The 23675-nt window shown below is 35.2% G+C and overlaps 3 protein-coding genes across 7 annotated transcripts; 1 reads left to right on the top strand and 2 right to left on the bottom strand.

Annotated features, from left to right (window-relative positions):
* The first annotated feature begins 480 nt into the window (after nt 1–480).
* Nucleotides 481–1075, top strand: LOC112520455. Its single transcript, XM_025128854.1, has one exon. The coding sequence runs from the start codon at nt 506–508 to the stop codon at nt 881–883; it is 378 nt and encodes a 125-aa protein (XP_024984622.1). The 5' UTR covers nt 481–505; the 3' UTR covers nt 884–1075.
* Nucleotides 1076–3484: 2409 nt separating this feature from the next.
* Nucleotides 3485–13528, bottom strand: LOC112519869 (serine/threonine-protein phosphatase PP2A-2 catalytic subunit). 2 transcript variants are annotated; one of them, XR_003069955.1, is made up of 12 exons: nt 13278–13528; nt 11318–11374; nt 10042–10125; nt 9262–9333; nt 7777–7848; nt 6398–6438; nt 5264–5330; nt 4846–5037; nt 4667–4756; nt 4457–4564; nt 3786–3930; nt 3485–3673 (listed from the first exon to the last, which is right to left on the bottom strand). XR_003069955.1 is itself a non-coding variant. In XM_025128178.1 (11 exons), exons 1-11 carry the CDS (start codon nt 13368–13370, stop codon nt 3865–3867), a joined length of 942 nt encoding a protein of 313 aa, XP_024983946.1. In that variant the 5' UTR covers nt 13371–13528; the 3' UTR covers nt 3485–3864. The 2 variants fall into 2 exon arrangements, 1 of the variants encoding a protein (XP_024983946.1); XM_025128178.1 differs by having other exon boundaries at nt 3485–3930.
* A 510-nt stretch (nt 13529–14038) lies between these two features.
* Nucleotides 14039–18646, bottom strand: LOC112519476 (vacuolar protein sorting-associated protein 32 homolog 2-like). 4 transcript variants are annotated; one of them, XM_025127620.1, is made up of 6 exons: nt 18574–18646; nt 18339–18441; nt 16877–17174; nt 15181–15295; nt 14346–14544; nt 14039–14250 (listed from the first exon to the last, which is right to left on the bottom strand). In XM_025127620.1, exons 3-5 carry the CDS (start codon nt 16888–16890, stop codon nt 14353–14355), a joined length of 321 nt encoding a protein of 106 aa, XP_024983388.1. In that variant the 5' UTR covers nt 16891–17174; nt 18339–18441; nt 18574–18646; the 3' UTR covers nt 14039–14250; nt 14346–14352. The 4 variants fall into 4 exon arrangements, with proteins under 4 accessions (XP_024983388.1, XP_024983390.1, XP_024983389.1 ...); XM_025127622.1 differs by lacking the exon at nt 18574–18646 and having other exon boundaries at nt 16877–16985; nt 17089–17174; nt 18339–18506; XM_025127621.1 differs by lacking the exon at nt 18574–18646 and having other exon boundaries at nt 16877–17547; nt 18339–18506.
* Between the last annotated feature and the right edge of the window lie 5029 nt (nt 18647–23675).

The following is a 23675-nucleotide window of genomic DNA, read 5'->3' as shown; positions in this document are numbered from 1 at the left end:
ACTTTTTAAAACCTTCACAGTGTTTTTGCTGTGAATGTTCGACTTTTTTTAAACCTTCACAGCGTTTTTGCTGTGAAGTTTACGTGTAAAAATGCGGTCTCACGAAACAGGCTGGTCTCACGTGAACCCAACCCTATATATATATATGTATATATATATGTATATATATATATATGTATATATATGTATATATATATATATATGTATATATATGTGTGCGTGTGTGTAATAGAGTTATGGAAGGGTTGTTGTATCAATTTTTGTGGCACATATTTCAAATTATTTTTGTTAGGCAATTAAATCCACTATTTGTAAATAAGACATCTTACCATTAAAAAAGACTTGACAAAATTGGCCACCAACCAATTGTTTCAAGACCACAAAGATCAATAAATTCATTATCAAGCATCCCAAATCAAATTCACCTCCTTAATTATAGTTGTTTGGTAGATTTCTTCTCATCACCATTTGTGGCCTCCCAATTGAGCAAAGTCTTGCAACACAAATGGAAAGCGAATCCAAGCCGAATAAGCCCCGCTATGATATCACCATGTCGAGAAGAACCCGAAAAGCCCATCCAAGAGTGTTGTTCGGAGAGAAAGTGAGTGCCCTGAAAGACGACGATGAACTTGAAATTGAAGAAGAGAAGAGAAAGAAACACTTGATAGAGATTTTCAATGAAGAAGAGGCTGAATGCAGAAGCTCTCTTGGAGAACGTTTCACGGAGGAAGACAAGGAGCATCAGTTGGTGGTCAAACACGAAAAGGGACATGATGGAGTCAGTCTCAAGAAAATGGTGAGCCGTTGCGCCAAGATGTGGGGTCATCTGATTAAGGTCAAAGGAGGTTCTCGAAAGAAACGTGTTCTTCATCTTACCATGTAATCAGTGATCAAGGTGGGACGAACTTTTTTTATACAAATATAGGGAAAATGGTATGTGAATTACAAACATGATAAATAATGTTTTAAGGAGACTTTTCTATACGTGGTTATCCATTTAATGGATCATTTCATGTTATGTGCGAAGCAACTTGCTAAATTTTGTACATTGTTTGATCTATAAAATCAAAATTACTGTTATCTTTTATTTATGTATATACATACATACATACATACATACATACACACTTTAACAATTCTGATAGGATCTTCATTTTTTGTGGCACAAAACTCGAAAATAACATATTAGTATTACCGGTAAAAATAAATTGTGTACTCTTTCAATCTCATTATCTAAAAACTATGACCGATTACATGAAAGTGAGACGGTAGTCATACATCATTGGTAATTTACGAATTAAATGTTGCAGTAAACAAATAAGCAATTAAACATTTGTTAAGTTTTTTGGAGAATCTGAACATATTTATGTGATTAAGAGGTCATTTATCAAATACTTACCGGGTAAGCGTCTACCAGTACAAACACCACCTTCACTTATCTTATCTGGTAACAGTTTTCGGCCATCAAAATGGATTGTTTGCTAGGGTTTTTTTTTTACATGGTATGACTTTAGTGGATAAGAGTGACCTCCCTTACTTACTGAGTAAGATTCTCGATCATTATTATGTCTCTTACCGGGTATGATTATAGGTCCTTGTTATGCTCACATGGAAGGTAAGTAACACCCGGTAAATGTTTGGTAAGCGGCCCCTAAGTGGTCATTAACTAAACATTTACTGGGTAAACACTTACTGATAAAAGTCACCATATTCATTTCCTTATCAGATAATTATCTCGACCATCAAAATGGATTGTGCCAAGTGTCTTTTACCCAGTAAGACCTTCTGGATAAGGGTCTCTTCATTCACTTACCTAGCAAGATTTTTAGTCCTTAATATACCTCTTATCGGGTAAGATTTCCAATCATTGCTATGATCACCCGATATGACACCCAACAAACACTTATCAAGTAAGCATTCGGCAAATAATCCCTAAAAGAAAAGCATAATTAACTTAGCCTAGCATAACATAGTTTTATTTTATTTTTTTAACACTTAAAAGTGGTAGGCAAACAAGCTGGCATAAAGAACACAGTTACAAGAGGTTCGAATCAGATAACTAAAATCTCTAACAGTCATCATTCGTTACGATTTTTATTATAAGTAACGTTACCGTCTTTTTTGTTTTATTCACAAACAATCGTATATCTATTCTCTTGAACCACCTTATACTTTTTTAAACAGATTTGCTTGATTTGGTGGTTTATTCCCATAAATCTAACACTATCAGGACTCGTAACAATGAAGCAATTATTTTAGATTTGGAAACCCGATTTCTCGTGTTTTCATAGCTGGTGCTTCAGATTGTTTCTCTCTCAACGATGAACCTTATCCTCCGTCGGCCTCTTTACCATATTATACAAATAGGCCAAATACAAGATTTTGTTGGAGTAAATGAAATATTTTAAAAATAAATTATGTAATAAATACTAGAAATAAGTTTAACTGAAACACAAATTATATTTAAAAAATAATAATAAATGTTAAGTTTATTTAAATTATTAAAAACTTTAAAATAATAAAAATATGGTGAAAAGAACCATGCCTTCACCAAATACACCGATTACAATTTTTTTTTAAAATCGGTAACTACTACAAATAAGGGGTTGTTTATCAACATTTTATCTGGTAAGAGCTTACTACGTCGCTTACTCTATCAAGAAGCATAGCAAGAACCCACGCAATTCGAATCTTATTTAAGGCTCAGTTATACTTGTACCAAGACTATAGATCGATTTGACGAGTAATGAATAAAAAACTTCATATCGTGTATTATATTAAAAGTTCTACAAATTAAAATACAAATGTCTTAAAATGACAAAGTAAAATAAAAATTTCACTTCCTAACATATTCTTTCATAATCAACTTTCTTCAATAAATCGTTAAATTGAAAAAGATTAATATATATATATATATATATATATATATACATACATACATATATATATATATATCTCGATTTCCGGAAAAATCTAGCTCGATTGATCTAGTTAAGGCCGAATGCTCCCTCTGGCACTGTCCTAGCAAGGACCAAAAATTTTACCCGATAAAAGAACCGAGAATCTTACCCGGTAAGTCAAAGAAAAGGCTCGTACACAGTATACTCTTACTGGGTAAAAGACATCTACCAACAATTCATTTTAAACCGAGAATGTTCCTTGAAGATTTGCCGTTTGTAAACGGCCCCTAAGATTGGTTACGAGTGAGCAGCAAAATTGCCACACGCAAATTTTGTTGACGGACATTGGACAATAATACAATTATACACGAAGAAATTACGAGAATCACATTGTTTTAAGACTTTCAAAGGCCATAACATCACACCATACAAACAAAGGGCACCAAAAGCTGATGGGGTAAAAATCGTCACCAAACTCGCTTCTTACAGGTAAAATTCGTCACCAAACTAGGTAAAATTCTTGGTTTTTTCCATGGTCACCTGGTAAGCGCTTAGTAAACGACCCTTTACAACCGACCAGCATAAGACAACCTGAACCCAACATCCATAATGTTACGTCATCCTTTACAACAACAAACCAGGCATTAGGAATCATTGACTTTGCATATGCATATTACTACCATCACTTCATCCATGCAACCAGCCCATACAAAGAATACAAAACCAGAACAAGGTGAGATCGGTCATCGGTCGATATACATACACACAAGAACCTACAAACGAAATAATCATAGATTACACACTCAAAAGCATAATCCATTTCCTTCCTAGGTTAGATACGACCGTAATATCACTTCAAATCAAGAACACAACCACTTCTCTTACCTTCCTTCTATCCATTTAACAACTTTCCATCATGTCAAAACACCCTTCACGCCGACAAAGCATTAGCGGCTACTCAACCTTACAGGAAATAATCGGGCGTCCTTCTTGTTACATCAGGTTCGCCTCTCCTCGGTGCAGGTTCAAACTGCAATAACCCAAACATCATTAATACCATCACCTCCATCTTTTACATGAAATGTCTTCTTTGGAGCAAAAAATAATCCATGAACACAAATATTACATTTGACTATGCACAAACCCATTCAAGTCTAAATAAGCAAAAGGAGAAATCTTAGTGGATAGAAATCAATGATAATAATATTTTGTGATGATTGCTGATGGGCAAATATCCAACTTTTTATGATTAAAACCAAATGAAGGCAGAGGAGTTATTCATGTATGGTAACTTGGTGGCCATCTGGCTTTATAAAGGTTGGGAGGTATCTTTATATATAGTCTACCCCTTGCATATTTGCAAATTGTTTGTTTCTGCAACTCCAACAGAAGACTTTCTGGTCAAGGAGGAGTAGCCCTGCCCTTCAGGTATCACACAGAAACTGATGAATGTTACTGCCGAATAGAACTTAAGCATGAGGTTGCATTTTAAAACGTAGACAAGAGTCGTCACAGTTACGTGGGTGAATCTGTGTTCGTGAGAGAGAGAGAGTAACCTGAATGAAAGTGTGGCCCTTGCAATCATCGACCTCCAAGATAGAAGCCATATTCCCACACCTATAACAATAATTTGGCGCACTAAAGATGGTGACGACCTTTTGATCCTGTCAACCAAAATTCAAGGTGTTAAAACAAGTTTAATCAACAACAGCATCATCCAAAAGGGACCTCAAAAAAATAAAAAGAAGCGGAATTCAAGTAGTTACATGTCCCCAGTTGAATCCCTCCATGACAAGTTGATGAGCTCGAGCAATAAGCTTTAGGTTGTTGGTATGGTTAAATTGCTCAGAGATATCCTGTGAATAGATTATAATATGTTATAGAATAAGTGTTGACACAACCTCACTAGGGTGTTAGAACTCAGACATGTTAAAGGATATAATACTTGGCCAAAGGTGTAACCAGCTCCACGGGGTGAGATGCCCCAACCACAACGATCATCTGGGTCGGACCATAAAAGATCACACATAGGACCCTCATGTGGAACCTCTTGAACACGATCAAAATTTCTTATATTATCAAGGGTTTCGATAGAAGGTGACAACCCACCATGAAGGCAAAATATTTCTGATTCAACCTGCACGAAAAGAATAACCAAATGGATCTAAATCAGATTGGAGATAAAGCAGGGCCTTTAATGGACATAAAAACAGACATTTCATGTAAGAAATTTGCTGATTCAAACAATTTAACTATAACCAAAACTTAATTGGCTGAAAACCGGAGGAAAAACAGTAAATGTGTAAAACTTGCACATGTTAACATTTGTTATATTAGTGAACTAAAAAAATATGCATACTAACCAATGCAGTTAATGGGAAATAATCGAACAAATCTGTAAAAGTCTTCCAAACGTTAGCATTGCCATACCTGTAAATCAGCAAGTAAAATTATATAGCAATAGTAATAAAAGAATCAGATTGTGGGGCTTCCAGTGTAATAAACATTGCAACTATTACACCAGAATGTGCATCAGTAGTAGGAGATTAAGCATGCGTGCAACCATTAGTGAAGATTACTCACAACCACAAAATAAGCAACTTGGGAGCAAGAAAAGAGAGATAGGATCAAATTAAAACTACGGGTTGGGTTCCGGTGAGAATGGAAGTTATGGTGAGAAGGGTAAGAAGAGATCTCCACCCTTGGTACACTCCTGATTGAAGATCAACACTAATGTGGTGCATCGAAATGCACCGGATCAATTCCCATGATAAGTGCAATTCATGGGTGGGGTGACATTAAAAGTGATCAAGGGTCCACATCCCTTCTTATGCTTCTCATCTTAACTCCTATTCTCGCACGATCCTTCATCTTAAGACTATACATCTTTGTATATATTATGGATACATGCATCTACGTAAAATCAACCATCAACTTGGGACAATATAATGTGTTGACAGCACATGCAACATACGGTAACTCGATACATGTCGACGAAATACCAACTCATGCATCAATCAAATATTTTGAGAATCCTTTCCCTCTAATATATTTGAGAAACCTGGAGTTGGTTTCAACTTGGTGGATGCCTTCCTCTTAGAAAGGGTTAAAGAGTGTTATACTTTGAGAAGATATACTTAAACATAAAAGTTTGTTGCTGTAAATTGCATAATCGTCTTAGAAAAAATACCAAGTTCTCACAAAGTAACAAAAAGATGTTGAACAGGTCACTTTTTGCTATTCTGAAAGTCTTTGCACAATGGTTTGCTCACTTGAGAGAGGTGGTCTCAGCATGCTCTTGAAACAAAGTAACCCTTAACATAATTTGATACCAAAAGTGAAATACACCCTTATACTTTTTTGCTGTACCAGTGTATGTCAATATTCTATCATCTTCTGAGGTATAACAGATTGAGTGAAATGTGTCTGCAAACGATGAGGAAATAAACAGAAGAGCACGCCGAATCTTAATAAGTATAAGGGTGCAACAAACTCACTTCCGAAGGCATTCATCATAAAACCCATAGACTTGAGTAATCTGCACATAAAAAATAGTTAGTTCATATAACTGAGAAACTAGTTGTAATTATGCACAAAACCGCTTTTCAGACACCTAGACCAGAGGATATAAAACTAAACATGGATTTTTTGGGGGGGAGGGGGGATACGGGGCTTTGATCAACAACCCATTGAAAAGATGCTAGCTATAATAACAAACAGACAAAACTTATTGCTAGAGTGATGACTCCAGACCTTTATCCTACACACACAATATAAGATTTTTGCCCAAAAAAAGTCCTTGTTCAGGGTTATTTCACCCGCATGATGTCTTTTCTGTTTTTTTATGTGCAGGCAAAGTTATCTCCCACAAAATACAACCCACCACTGTCAAATATTCTCATAATACCAAACCAAACAGTCGGGTTTCATTTGGTTTTATTCATTTGACCTGACAGATGTTCCAAAAAATTTATATATGTGTTGTCGTGCATTTGACAACTAGAGTAAATCCGATCTTACCTGCCACAGTCATTGACTACTTTAAACAACAAAAAGTTATCATCTCCTTTCTCCTAGTTCAGATATCAATGATAACAAGGGCGTCATCAAATTCAAAGACTATTTTGTCATTAACATTTTTTAATCATGTTATCACACTGCCTTCTCATGAAAATCACAAACACTAAATGCTTTTGACAACATAATTTCTCATTCTCACAGGTGATCTGAATCTAGTTGTGGCTGCAAAAGTTCAATGGTGGCTTGTTAATTCAACTGCAATGAACACAGTCAAACCCAACAGCTTTTTGGTTGAATCAATGGTGAAGCCAAAACCAAGTAACATTCCCAATCAGTCAAACCACGACGTTAGAGAAAGTCGACAAAGACATGAAATAAGAACAATCTTGCTAGTAGGATGACGTGTGAGAGAGACTGATTTTGGGGTGTAGGGAGAAAGAGAGTGGTTTCTACAAGTCAATTTATGTAGTTTCCCAGAAATAAAAAGAAACTGAAAAACATATTGTGAGGAAAAAAGGGCAATATACAATAAATCATGATTTTGATCATATGCAGACATGGTTAGCATTTAGCATGCATAAGATTCAAGGGGGATATCCTTTCTTGTGTGAAATAATTTCACCCGCAGCAAATCTTCAAAGGTCTAGGTCTGCAAATACCTTACAAAATTATATAAAACTGCTGGAACATCTGTTGGGTCAAACAAATACCTTACAAAAAATATATCATTGATATGATTATCCACACAGTCTGTTTCTTGCCTATTTGATAGTTGTAACATGCAAACAAAAAATTGATGGCTAACCAAGTACTTAATTCTATCTTAACAAGAAAAAAAAATGGATCAGAAAAATACCTGCCGACTTTCATGATTCCCTCTTAAAATTGTAATTCGCTGAGGATACCGTACTTTCAGAGCCACCAAGAGCTGAACATAAGAGCATTGGTATCAGTCAAGATAGCCTTGAACATGCTAAATAGACTTCACCAATTGCATCTTGATCATACTGCTTATATTATACATTGGTGGCAGAAGCATTACTGCATTCTTTCAAAGAGGGAGAGATAAATTTTACTTTATATTCAACCTAGTGCAGTCCAAATGCAAACCTGATGCGGAATTTAAAACTTTAGAGACATAGTTATAACTACATTAAACTTTAGAACAAGTAAACAAAAACACTAGAAATAAAAAATTTGAAATCGACAGATTCCCTCTTACTATTAATTTCCTTGTTAGTTTGTTACTGATTTTGATGTTTGGAATTAAACTAGTAACAGATCCATATAACTTTGGTTGTGAAAAGTAATTGATTTGAAATTTAAAGCAAAACAAGAACTTTTAGCTTCAATTTCATTAGCAAACAAGTCTTTTTTTCTATCTGATATCCAAACCAGCTATTATCCCTAATAAACTCGAATTTGAAATATCATTCTCATTTAACTTCAGATCATTCTTCTGCTATAATAAATAGAAAATATGAGATTCCTTGGTTTTTTCTTTCATTATAGAAAAACTCTTACATAAGCGGTGTTTCTACATCAAATCTTTCCCTCTGATGGTCCAATAAAATAGTAAAAGAGAAGAGCAAAACAAAAGAAAGGGAAAGACTAGAAAGCTACCACATATCAGATTTTAAAAGTCTAAGCTCTTTCCATGTATTTTAAAGTAGCGTTTTTTAAAGAACTGCTTTTTTTATTGTATTTTGGCCAACAGAAAACAGCATTTGACCTGAAATTCTATCTATTTCAATAATTCACTAAAACCACAGCTCAGCACCTACACTTGGGTGACCAAAGAATAGGCAGCTGGAACTCACTTATAAATACATGTGCTTAGGCAATAGGCTCAACAGATGAATCAATAATCACTACCTCGTTCAACACCAAGTAATTTAAACATGGGGATATTCAGGAATGAAGTTCAACAAAAAAATGCATCACTTGCGTAATTCAGAAAAGCTTAATATTTCACTTACCCCTAATGCATCTCGGCATTAATACAAATAGTAGTATTGTGTTTCAGGTAGGAATTGATGATCATGCTCTCAAAATACAATGGCCGCCTATATGCCCCTACATTGTAATTACATTCACTCCCTAGCCATCATGAGCTTGGTCGTTGGAGATGTCAATATTTGTGATGTTGTACAAGATACAATTAACATCTAACCAATTATCAACCCAAATGTAGCACGTGTAAACTAGTATAGCATCTTCTGCCTGTCAGCGTCCCACTAGTACTAAGGCAATATATTCAGGCACATGGATCATCATAAAATCAAACGGTGTATGCATGAAAATATATACATCAGAAAGACATGATTTCAGATCTACTTACCGTGACAGTTTCAACAGAATAATACCCTCGATCCACGTAATCCCCCATAAACAAGTAATTTGTATCCGGGCACTGCAATGGTATTAGAGATGATATCGATGTGATGCAATCACAAAAGAAATACAAAAGAATAATCTGGCATGGCAGGTAAACAACTCAATAGCCATGTGGATCACAAATGGTTGGATGATGCCTAAAATCATAAATTTACTGGACAGCTGATATTAGACCCAACACAAAAATAAAAAAAATATATATATATATACACACATTCTCTTAATCTCATTAACTACATCCTTCAAAATTTTGTTCATATTTACATATAGAAAAAAGGTAGTCAATCGATTTGAGCCTGAAATTTTAACATTACGATCGTGCCAATCATTGATGCTCATTCACTACATATAAAAAACATTGTCATGTATCTCATTAGTCTGCAATTTGACCCCACCAACCCCCCACGCCCTGCAATAGCAAAAGTCTTAGAGCAAGGCGCATCCTTTCGTTTATGTTTCTAATTCGAGATGTACATGACAAAATTGAAGAAATTATAGCCATTTGACCTGCTAAGAAGCAATCTTGCACACTAATCATTTTAAAAAATTATAGCGATTTGAACTGCTAAGAAGCAATCTTGCACACTAATCATTTTAAAAAATTATAGCGATTTGAACTGCTAAGACGTGATCTTGCATATTAATCATTTTGAAAATCATCATGTTTGACCTCCAAAGGTCGAACACCACTATATTAGAACAAATGTAACAGCAAAAATAATACCTTTCCTCCAATACGAAAAAGTTCAGCAAGATCATGGAATTGCCCATGAATGTCACCACAGATAGTCACAGGACTTTTTACTGGCTGCACACGTAGAAAAATCCATATATTGTTATGACAAAATATGTTTTAAGATGACACAGTAAACTGTAATTACAACTGCTATTAGATTACAAGAGCTTACACCAATTCACAAAATATGTATTATAATAGATTCGTCATGGAGGATGCATATTTTCTTGTTTCTTACTCAAGAGAAACAAAGCCACTTACGTAGCTATTTTACTACCATCAAGTATCATTGTTGTCAGCAGCGAGTTATTATCCCCTATTACCTACTTGACCTCTTATTGATCAACCTCAATAGAAACTTCATTATTGTAGAAGCCCATGTTCCTCATCTAAAAACAAAGTGATCTTAAAGACTTAAATACAATACCAAGCCACCAAGGTCCTCTGTTTTTTCCTATTGACCAAATGTCTCTAACTTGTCTCTCTAATTTACAATACAGAAGCTTTATACAAGCATTTGAGGAAGTACTCCAGATTTACTAATAGCAATACAATTCCATTCATATACACACAATGTGATTACCAGTCACCATAATCTAGAACAAGTTGTAAAATAGAAGATAGAGAATGCATACACAATACATATCTGTAATTGAGATTTAGAAATCCATGTGGATTCATACGCATTTGAGCTGGGAATGATAACTTCTAAAATCAACTAATTAAATCCAGAAAAGAAAATTCTGATACTGATCATAATGAACATTTAAGCATTTTAGATTTCTAGTTGTCACCTTCTAACATAATAACACCCTTTTTTTCTTCTACAAGTAGATTATATGCATTGGAGCTAGAACCAGAAATTGGAACAGTCCTTTGAGAGATAGAATGATAAAACGAATCAAAACTTGGCTTTCTATAAACACCAAACAAACTAGAGCAATTCTGGCAATTCTTATTTTCTCCATCCTGTATGTGCCAGACTATTACTCGATTATAATCAGACTAAGAGTAACAACTAACAAGTCATGTCAACATAAATATTTCAACTAGAATTTCAAATAGGCTCTCAAAAATCTAGATATTTATCACCAAGCACAAACAATTTTTTATTTTCCCAAGAAAGCTAAAGGAATGTTTGCCTAACAGTTTCATTAAGATTCTGAAACAAACCAAAATTTCATTGCGTAACAAGCAGGTATATAAACAATTAAGGTAGAAAACAGAGAGGAATCACACCAAAGAGAAAAAAAAAAACTCATACCTGAACATTGCTTTCATCCATCAATATCTCTTTCGCCTTGTCACATAATGTCCTAACCTACATCAACAAAGAGCATGTATCTCAACATGAGTAGTCTTGAAAACTAACAACCACCTATGCACTTCTCAAACAGCAGATATGGCTGTTCTGTTCATTTTTTGTTCTTGTTTCCTTTAAAAAGTCAATTTACATTATTGTTATTATTATTCACAAAAGTCAAAATGGTATTCAGAGTTCATGAAGATGACAGATCAAGTAAAAACGAATTTTTTTTTTCTTAACAAGCATGACCATGAACAAACAGTTGCAGACTACAATGAAATAGCCTAGATGTGTCGGCTATAATTCAGCTACTGAGAAGAATTGTAGGTGTGAGTCTCTTCCTTGCTTGGATGATATGGAACCCAACAAGAGAACTCTAGGTCTACAAGGAACTGGGGTTATTCGTACTAGGATAACCATACAAACTTATTAGGAAAGTATCTTAATTATCATTGTGGAAACTAGCTTAATAATGTTAATAAACAATATATTTGTTATTATTATTTTTTGATTAAATTGCTCCAGGATTTATTTATTTCCATTTATCTAGAATTATTTCTTTCCTTCTAGTTGATAGCTTGCCTAGCAAGAAAGATTAGACTTATGTTCTTTGAATTTTTTTTCTGAATGGAGAGCAAGACCTTTTTCTTCCCTCCTATAGATAGGGAGTTAATAGTCTCAAATTTAGGTTTGTCTTGCTTACAACTTATTACTAACAAACTAAACAAAGAGTCAGGAGAAGTTTGCCTCAATCCTCTGTGTTATTATATGTCATCTGTATATGATAATACTCCCATTCTGTCCCATAACAGTATCTTTATCCCAAAAAAACATCCAACAGCACAAAAATTGTATGAATTTGCAGATTCCACTACATCAGATGATGATACCAATAATTCTTCTAACGTTTCATGACTCAAAAATGGGACATTAGCTACATACAAAGATTACTTTATTAAGTGAACATCATACATTTTGGAAGGCAATAGAATAATCTAAATGGATCTTTTTGTGGCACTGTTATGCAGTCATGCGGATACTTTGCTTGGTGAAATGGAACTCATGTATGTTGAGGATTTTCAAAGCCTGCCCCCCTTCTTGTTGATACACATCTTTGTTCATGGAGATTTTAGTCATTTTACATGACCGCCAAGCTTCTTTGTTTGATCTCGTTAGAATGCGTCATGTGCCCCCAGATTGTGTATATCTTCTTATATATAGGTAATCCACTTTCCTATCCAATTTTTCACAATTTTTTTAATATAAAATACTTATCTGATTTGTTTAGCACCGAAAAAGTATACTACGAATTACTTGAGGAATAATATAGGATAGGGCTAGGCTAAATGCACCACTACCTACTAAACCATCAAATCATATACCCTCTTCCTACCAGAAATAGAAGAACTGTAGTTCATTTTTATGTCAAACCCAGGAAATCCCTAATGCAAATTTCTAAGGATTGTGTTGCAAAAATGACAACAGCATCCTAATACTTCTTTTTCCTTTTTAATTGTCACAAATTTCAGGCAGCGAGCACCAAACCTTGTACGTACTAATTTTGAAGTGGAAAACTGCTCCATTGGAAATCTAAAGTGAAGTGTGATTTTTTCCAGTAATGTTGATTAATCACGTCATAAATTTGGCAACAAAAACATATGGTCAAGAATTCAGGTCGACTAATAAACAAGAACAATAAAATTATCAATTTGTCTGAATTACTCAAATATCAAAAAAGAAACACACTTTAGACGACATTATAACTGATCAAACCCCATTGCACGTTTAAGAAACTCAGATCCATCAAAAACCACATAGTCAAAGACGGAAGAAATCAAGAATTACAACAAACATGCAATTCAAAACATAGAAACCCTAAAATGCAAAATAAATTCGAATCAGGTGTGAGAAAGAAAACCTCGGGTTCGGTTAAGGGTTTGCACTGCATGAGCTGTGAAATCTGCTCGTCCAGATTCCCATGGGTGTTCGAAGCTAGCTCCCCACTCATCATGCTATATGTGTATGTATATTTTTGTGCATATATATACACACACAAACAAAAAAATATTCAAATATTAAAATCCTTCGATCGATTGAGATTATCTGAAACTGAAAAACATTCAGAGATTGAGATTATAGAGGGAGTGATGGTGATGACGATGAGCGCGGAGGAGAAGAAAACCCTCAAAAACCGTCTGAGATCGATTTATCGATTCTTGTTTAGCTTTTCAGAAAATACAAAAGAAACCCTTAAACTTTATACACATTAACATTTTTGGCCCTTTATCTTACATTTTATTAATGACTAGTCCCTTCAAATAGATTGACCCACGCATTGTTGCTAATCATTTTAGAATGGCAAATTATCTGATAAGACTCTTTATCCTTTATCTTGCATCTTATTAATGATTAGTCCTTTAAAATAGATTGACACACACATTTTTACTAATCTTTTGATGTAATTTGTTGTTTCAGTGAAGACGAAAAAAACTATATTGATCAAGAAAGTTCCATGAGAACAACCATCAATTTCGATTGAGCGCCAAATGAGTCTCGCTTTGTAACACCAAAAAAGTGAAGTAATTTACGATATTTCGATAATCTACAGTGTAGTTAAACGCTGATCAGTAGTATTAATATATCAAATGAAATAGAAATTATTAACAAACCACAGGGACTAAAATAGAAATTTACTCATTTTATATGCTCAAAATGAAAATGATTGGAACAAGGAGGGAGAACTTTGATATACAAAGTCATATTCATATCTTTTGAGTCCATTTACAAATACAACACTTAGATCAATCATCTAACTAGTTATTCAAAGTGTGTATGCATCTCCAATTCTGCATCTGGCCTTCAAATCCACTTCTTCAATAATTCATTAAACCCTTTAAAAGTAAACCCAAAACAAACTCAGTATATTCCACCTCAAGGTAGCGTCTCGAGGGATAAGAATCATAAATTCTAGGAGTTGACTACTAACCATTTATTTAAAGTGTCATTTCTGCCTGCAATGCAGCAAGTTCGTCTTCCTCGGCTGTATTCTTCCGCGGAGGTAGGCGGACTTCTTGTCTGCCAGGTGGAGCATGCATTGGAGCAGCAGGGGCTGTTGTGGCTGGTTGGAGAAGTTGTTCCTCTAGCTCAGCTCCTTCCAGTTCTTCAAATTCAGCTTCCAATTCATCCTGGATTAACAAAGTTACTTGATCATGTATACAAAACTATAATGATTGGTGGTATAGATGAAACAAGATTGCTCATCTAGCTCATTAGCCTGGATCGTCAAAAAGCTTGGCAAGCCAGTGCCGAGCCGGCTTGTCTGACTTCCAAGCCAAACTCAAGCCTATTATTGTAATGAGCAGGCAGTTCTATAGGTCAAAATGAACCAAGCTTAAGTAACCTACTATTGCAATTTTATCTCAAGGGTCTTACTTTGTTTAGACAAAACTTATATGAGCCCATGCCGGGAGAACATAAGCCTTACAAGCCCAAAGAACCAAGCATAAAGCTTTTGACAAGTACAATGAATAAACCCAAAAAGTTGGGTCACTTACATTTTGAGATCCCCTTTTCTAATCGAAAGTGTTTTATTTATGGGGGTCATTGACATTAGTGTTTTATAGACTTGTACTACAATTTCGATTCTTTTAATGTATAAAATGGCAAGAGTTTGTCTGTTTCTTCCTCTGTTCTACCTCTCAGGAAAACATGATTGCAAAATTAAGAAATGTTGGGAAATTGCAGTCACTCAAAAAGTTCTCTTGATACGCAATTAAAAGTCATATGTTCAAATAAAGAGTCACAGAAATTGTGGACAGTACCTCATCGAAATCAGCAGCTGCACCAATGGGTGTTGCTAATGCCTCTTCAATTTCTTTCATGTTTTCAGTTTGCTCATTTATCTCATCCATAGTCTTGTCGACATCATCAATATTCCTGCAGTCGTTAAAAATATTTTAAATCCAGTAGCAAATTTCCTTCGATCAAAAGTGCCATGGATGCCAATCTATGTTGTGAAACAAGAATGCACTTTACTGATGAAAAGGATCCAACAACGGGAATTTATGACCATCAGTGTTGGTCATTAACATCATGTTTCAATAAAGCACACCGGTTTTCATGAATCATTATACACTAGTAATTTTTCGCCCATATGTTCCAAGTAAAATTATATAGTGTGAGCACACACACAAACACAATATTAAGAATAGGACTAGAATTATCACACAAAGAATAAAATAGTAGTCCCGCACATGTGAACAGCGAGCAAAATATTTTCTCCAGCCACTCTACTGCATGCAGTAAAAAATGATTTGATCAGTGTATTAACTGTCAAGAGCACATGTCTGGAAAATGTCTGCGGTTGGTCAAAGTTTAGAAGCGATAGGCAAAAATTGGTTGCTATCATGAGTTATGCCAACCAAATTTTTTGCAGGAATTATTGACAACTTACAACCTGCTGAAATACACACACATACATATTTTTATATGAATGCATACATATATTTATGTACATGCACACATATTACGAGATAAAATGGAGACCATATAAAATCATACAATCCTGCCAAACCAGAGGAATATCAGGGTGCGTTTGGTTTGCGGGATTGGAATGGAATTGGGGGGATTTGGATTTGAAATCCATTCCAATCCAGTGTTTGGTTTGCCAAATTGGAGGGATTTGGAATCCTGGGATTTCATTAAAATCCCATGAACATGGGATTTGGAAATCCTTTGCAAAGGGGTGGGATTTGGAAATCCAATCCTACGAGATTCCTAATCGCTTCCTCCCGCTTCCTTCGCCTTGCTTCCCTCCCTGCCCCCTCACCCTCCTCCTTGCCGGTGTTCCCTTCCCGTCCATCGCGAAGCTTCAACCCTAATCGGTCGTCCTCGCCGGTGCTCCCTTTCCGTCCATCGCGAAGCTTCAGCCCTAGTCGGTCTTCCTCGCCGGTGCTCTCTTCCCGTCCCTCGCGAAGCTTCAGCCCTAATCGGTCATCCTCGCCGATGCTCCCTTCCCGTCCCCTTGTGAAGCTGCCGCCCTAACCCGCCGGTAAATCCTTTTTCCCCTTGAAACTGTTTATATAACAGTGGATCGAATAGGATGCAACTTTCTGTTCAAATCCCTTTTGTGTATGTTTTGGCTTCTATTCAAATCGACATAGGATGCAACACATATTAGGTTAATCCTTCAATTTTGACAGATTAGGTTGAATATACATGAACACAGATTAGGTTAAATCCTTCAATTTTGACAGATTAGGTTGAAATCTCATGAACACAGGATTAGGTTAAAAAAATTATACGAAGTATTAGAAACCAAATCCTACAAACCAAACAGAGGAATGGATTTCAAATCCAATCCAATCCAAATCCCATGGAATCCAAATCCCTCAAGGGAATCCAAATCCCTCAAAAACATTCCCGCAAACCAAACGCACCCTCAGTTCTTTCTTCGTGATAAATAGATGTGTGGAAAACTACAGAAAGTAGGCGAAAGCATCATGTCGAATAACTTACGTTGCCTTTTGCATGGCTTTCCCTTTTGCATGGCTTTCATTGCTGATGCACCTGTTCTCAAAGCATCAACAGTTTCTGTGGTAGCTTTTGCACCTTCCAGCATAATCATCTGATATCCAAGCTCAAACAATATTGGAGTTACAATTGTTGTTCGTGTACTATTCTTGAAAGCTAAACTAACTTGACGATGAAACGCGTCGCTAAAACATCACCTGGTCATGAATACGTAATTGGAAGTTCCCGAGCTGTTCAATTTGTTGTTCATAGAGCCTTTTCCTCTTTAAACATTGTAATGACGCTGAATAACATCCGTAACGCAAACAAAGAACAAAAAAGATCCAAGACTTAAGAGGCCTACGGTACTGACAAACTTGAAGTGCATAAATTCAAGTGTTTAAATCATTCTTTTTCAAAAGTAACAAACATGGCATAACTAAAGTTGCATTTTCTAAGTCCAGGTTAAAAATTGAGCAAAACTGAACATGATCATGATCAATCCAAAGTACTGGTTGCAAGTGGAAACACCCATAAGCCAGGAACAGGAAGTCCCCCATTCACCAGTGAATGCCACTCACATTAAATCCACCTTGGTAAACATGTTCCCTGGAAATCTCATATATTTCCGAAATAACTTGGTGCACACAAGATACCACACATAATTCCATGTATCCCTAACAAAAGAATACAAATAGAAAATCATGGGTTTGAGACCCAACAGACAAATGAACATGTATTTGATGTGTTCTTAACATATTTATTCACTTTCAAATATTCATCTGCTAGCTAATCTAAGACAACCAGTTCATGTATTATATGTTTTTAGTTCTTTACTTATTTCTTTTACCATAACCTTTTAATGCATTTCCACGTCCAGCGCAACATGATGGCATGTGGGATGGACGTCTTAATGATCGAATTGACGGGATTAGCCTACGTTTTGGTGAGGAACGAGCCAAGGATGCAATAAGAGAGGAGGTCACTAAAGTTGGCCTTGTATAGGAGCTCATGGGCCTCATATCGGATAAGAATTGAGGCCAGGAAATGAGAAACTTTTCGGGATTGCTTTGGGAGTTTCGAGGCCTGCTGTGCCCACATCATGATCCACAAGAAAGAGCGACACAAGGGACAAAATGGGATCCCACAACCAATGGATATTGATGAAGAAAAAAAATTGGATCTTCAACCTCGAGAACAGAGTATCTTTTTGGGAAGGGGAGTAATGTTAAGCTTGCACTATTTAAGGTTAACTAGTTAGCATGGTAATCCAAAATCAATGTTATCTCCAGGATAACAGATCAAAGCCAAATCAAAAGTTGTATCCAAAATGAAATAGATAAGAACACTATGAACATCCAGGACAGTTTTAGATCTTCCAAATTCATACTTCACACCAGATATGCACAAACAACAAGTACATATACATCTAGCCAGCTAACAAAAACTTTTCGTTATCGAAAAATACCTCGTTTAATTTTTCTAACGTAGTTACGGCGTTAGCTTCTTGCTTAGGTTTTCCGAGAATTCGCTTAAGCATGGTTGTTTCTAGTAGTCAAAATCTCCGACACCTGGAAATAAATTTGAGCTATTAGGTTTCAGATCATTGAGTTGAATTCCAATCCGGAAATATCCAAATCGTAATCGGTGCGTACAAAAGGAAAAATAATCAAGAATTTACATTTTGAAAGAAACAAGATTACCTTCAACTACGGTGTATCAGAATGATCGATGGGACAAAGAACAAATTTAACGATATGGGTTTGCTTTTTGGGATTGCTTATTCAGGGATTGCTTATTTGAAACACATATATCATTTTCTAAGAAATCACTAATCGACTTATCTATAAAAGCACTTGTAAATTTATTATAAGTCATAAGTGTTTAACTTTTTTAAAAATTTCTTATTATCGGTTTGGATACAAACACTCAAAAGTGTTTATTACCGATATCACACCAAAATAAGTCAATAAGTTGTTTTTTTAAGCAATCATAAACACCCCCTTAAAACAACGTGTGTATCAACTTATACGGGGTTAAATCGGATTTTATAAAAAAAATATTTGTATTAGGTTATGACAGTACCAAGTTGATAAATTGTTTTTTAGGTACTGTTGGTACGCAGGCTGGATGGGACAAAACAGGATATTATTAGACAAGACTAAATTGTTTATCTTACATTTGGTACGACTAGAATAGGACCGGACAAAACTGTTAAAAATGACCAGACAAAAACCCACGAAGAGATGATGCAGAAGCAATGCTAGGTTAAGCTACTTCTAAAAGATAAACCCCAGAACAATGATATCCAATAGTCAGAAACACATTATTTGAAGATTGAGGAGAAATCGATAACCATGGAATATTGAGGAGAAATCCATAACCATGAAAGATTAAGGATAAATGGTACCTGAAATGGAGGCTGGAATGGAGGGTTTCGAGCTCAAGGAAATGGAGGTTGGAAGAAGAAAGAGGATGTGATGGAATTAGGATTTGTAATTGATATAAAATAATAAGGGTAATATTGTAATTTTAAATTTAGTCTCACGTTGTTCCACGTTTTTTTAGTGAAACAAAAAAAACTCAAGAATAGTCCCATGAAACCTTACAGTTGTCTCATGTTGGTTTCATCTCGTTTTTGTCCCATAGCACACCAAACATAGGACTATTCATTTGTGTCTCGTCCAATCTGCATATCAAACACATTAATGTTTGTATACATGTAAAATAACAAAAAAAAACACATTCTTATTGAAATCAGATCCACCGATAACATACCCTCTTTTCAACCAAATTCGTTGCTTATACGCAAAATCATCTCTCCAAATCCTATGACAACAAATTATCCCTATAAATTTCCGGCAAAAATGGCCTCATCAGCGATGGTCCTCCCCATCTCAAACGGCAACAAATCCGATAATTTGATCACTTGTGGCATCAAATCGTCAAAACAAAAATCTAAGGAGATGTTGAAGGGTTTTGAGATTGACGATGGTAGCGATGAAGAACAAATCGAAGAAAAAGAAATTATTGCAGGATTAAGCCATGCTTAGGTTAAAGAAATGGTTGCAGGGTCAACAATGGAAGGTTACAACGGTGATCTATTAGGTTTAGGGTTAAAAAAGTAATTTGATTTTCAAAGCTTATAAGTTGTTTCTACGAGTCAAAAATAAGTAATTTATCAAAAATTCATTATCACCGGTTTGATACGGGTATAAACCTTTTTTTCTTATCCAAACATTAAAAATTATTTATTACCAGTATCACACCAGAATAAGTAAATAAGTAAATCCCAAACACCCTCACTTTGAGGCATTCGAAGCCAAAACTAAGAACAAATTCATCAACCATATTAACAAAAGAAAAAGGATAAAAATATAATTTTATATAATTAACTTCCTATTTACCGGTTAATCAAATAATTATTGATTTTAATTTTATTATTAATAATCCCACTTAAAACTATGTAAATATACGCCTTTTACCATTTACAAAAGTTAGGATGTCCAATAAAATAATTTTTAAGTATTTCATTATACAAATGGTTTGGGTTTCGATGAGAATGAGAGTTAAATTGAGAAACGTAAGAAAGAATCTCCACCATTTGATACACATTACTACAATAGGATGAGATGCATCGAGATGTACCGGATCAATCCCCGTATCAAACGCAAAATTCTTAGATGAGTTTGAGATTAAAGCTGATCAAGATTCAAGAGTCTAGATTTCTTCATACGCTTCTCACGTTAACTTTGTTTCTCACATGATTCTTGAGCTTACACAAATTACCAACTTTAACCATTATATTTATTATTTTAATCATATAATGCTTTAACAATTTGGCCTTAAAGAATGAAATTGTACTTACGGGTGACATCTAGATCGTTCATGTAAAACTATATTTTGATATTACTAATTTATCCTTGTTTGATATATAACTTTGATATGATATTTGTTTTAGTGGTGACCACCCATCGCCACCACCCGCAGTATTGTCATCCACTATCACCTCCACCTCCACCATAACCACCACCACCACCTTCGGCTACCACTATCACTACCTCCACCACATCAACTCCGACTACCTCCTCCACCATTGTCGATCGCCACCATTACCACCACTATCCATTTACCAGGTTCTCCACAATCACCATTGTCCACCAATGACCAATGTACCTACCTCCACAACCATTGTTCTTGCAACAATTTTCATCGTGTCTTCACCAATTGATAAGTATATTCCAAATCAAATAAAACATAAATTAGCATTTGTACAAATTGGAGTTTTTCGTACTACCATTAATTATATTATTATTATTATTATTATTATTATTATATGTATTTATGTATATGAAAATTATGTAAAAGACTTATAAATTAAATTATTTAATTTATTTATATTAATTATAACTATTATATGATGTATAAAATCATCAAATAACTTTGGGGGGCAACGTATCTAGATCTGTCTAGTACAGTTCTAGTCGTACCAAACACCAGACAAACACTTGTTCTATCCAGTATTGTCCTGTCAAGTCTTGTTCAGTCCTACTCTCTTATCAAACGCTACCTCATGCATTTTTCTAGTGGTGAGACTTTATCTGTATACAAATGCTACCTCATGAAATTGTTGGTTCGAACCATATCGCACCGCATAATTTATATATATAAATATATTAAATAGTATACATAAATATGTCTGTCTATGTGTGTGTGTGTGTCAAATTTAATTTGAAGTTGTAGGAACTGAATTGTAGTACGTTAGGTATAAACTATGTCACACCACATTTCGAGGTGCGACATTTTCCAGTTTAAGACATACATTGTGGTTTGAGATTTGGACAAATGTTCAAAAAGCGTTGCATTCATCCTTGACAGACAGTATTACTACTAATGTTCATGTAACATCGAAATCTAGTAAAAACTACTAATTCGATGTACTTATCGTTAATAAATTGTAAAATGATGTATTTCGTCGATGTTATTTAAATTTGAAAATATTAAACTTCTTTTTATTTGAGAAAAATACAAATCTTGTGGTAGAATTTTGATATTTAAAACTACGGTATTCAAATTGTAAATTCCAAAAAGTTAGGGAGTTCCTTATCATCGTAAACCTCAAACACCAATTCCTACGATAATTAAACAGTTGTGAATGGATTTTGGTTTCATTGTTACAAAAATAACCCCAAGGGTTTGGAAGCTTACATGATCTTGACCATAAAGAAATGCATATCCAATCATCCAGTGACGTTTCAATATTTTTAAAGGCCTTGTTATATCTAAAACTTTTTATTATATTGTATAAATGAGATAACAGAGAATATATGTTAAGAACAAAAATAGGTTAAACCTAAACGATTAACAATCTGAAGCTAAACCTAAAACATTAATTTAAAACCAAACAATTAATAGTTTGAACCTAAATAATTCCGTCTATAGTTTTACATAGGTCGATAAAAAAAATCCTAAACACCTGTAAATTTGGACCCTAATCTGTTCAAAATCTCACATTTAACATACTAAAGGACGGCCATGTATTATCATGCCAAATCATTAAAAGCTCTAATAGCTTAACCCATAAAAATAAGTTGGTTAATCTGAACCAGTTATTTTATTTCATATTTTTTAGACAATTTTAGCACGAAAACTATGAGCTTATTGAGTTGATTTATCTTCATAAAGTAAGCCATTTATTAGTATCTTACGACCTTAAAATACAAAAATTTGACTACATCCTAGTGATGGCCAAAATCCGGTCCCGGCCAGGCCTTAACCGGTCCCTACCGGTCCTAACCAAGCCAAAAACCTGCGGTAACCGGTCCCGCCATAACCGGTCCCAGTTCCGGTGATTTTCCTTGTAACCGGTCAAGCTTACTGGTAACCGGTTGTCCCATACTGGTCCCGGTTCCGGTCCCATAACCGGTTTCGGCCGGTCCCATTCAAAAAAAATTATTTTTTTTTCAAATTTTTGGTTATTAATAAATTTTTAATATGTTATTAATATGTTTGTAATATGTTATTTTTAAGTATCGGTTGGTTTGAATTGCCCCCCGACCTCAACCTCGGGCACATTTTTTCGGTGTGCCTCCTTAACGTAGAATTTTCTTCCGCCATAAGGAGAGTCTGACACAATTTGCATTGTGTCTTTCGTTTTCCGGTCGTGAGAACCACTAAGTTGTAGTGGTTCCAAATCTCGGACTTTCGTCTGTGTTCGGCGAGAACTTGAGCAACTTGTTCTTTTGATGGTTATTTACCGGTCATTTCGTAAGTAAAATAGAGAAAGAAACGAGAAATGTGAAGTGGAAATGAGAAATTAATACGTAGCGAATTCACAAAATGAAGCGAAAAACCGAGAATTGAGATCGTTTTTTACGTTTTTGAAGATGAGATGAGTTGGTATGTTAACTAGGAAACTCCCATGCATATTTATACTAATTTGGTAGCAAAGAAGATGAAAAAAAAGGCCAAATATCGTCCCTAACGGCTAGTTTGACTTCATTGACTTTCGTTGACCGGGCCGGGCCCATAATCGGTTCCATAACTGGTCTCGGTCCCGGTCGGTTTCGGTCCCAGAAACGTCAAATATCTTAACCGGATCATAACCAGCGGTCCCTCAACCGGTCCCATACCGCTCCCGGTCCTCCAACGATTACGGGCCGGGCCGGGCCCATTTGGCCATCACTGCTACATACTATGTTATCTAAGAGGTACAATCTGTTAAGGATATCGCATAAGTTTACAACCTCATGCGTTCTTCTAACAAATCATTTTCAATTTGAAAACTATATTTTATATCCTTATA

This window comes from Cynara cardunculus, assembly GCF_001531365.2.
Source record: "Cynara cardunculus var. scolymus isolate 2C chromosome LG 10, CcrdV1, whole genome shotgun sequence".
In the NCBI taxonomy this organism is placed as follows: domain Eukaryota; kingdom Viridiplantae; phylum Streptophyta; class Magnoliopsida; order Asterales; family Asteraceae; genus Cynara; species Cynara cardunculus.
The sequence above is the reverse complement of the archived record's forward strand: the minus strand, read 5'-3'. Positions and strand labels throughout refer to the sequence as shown.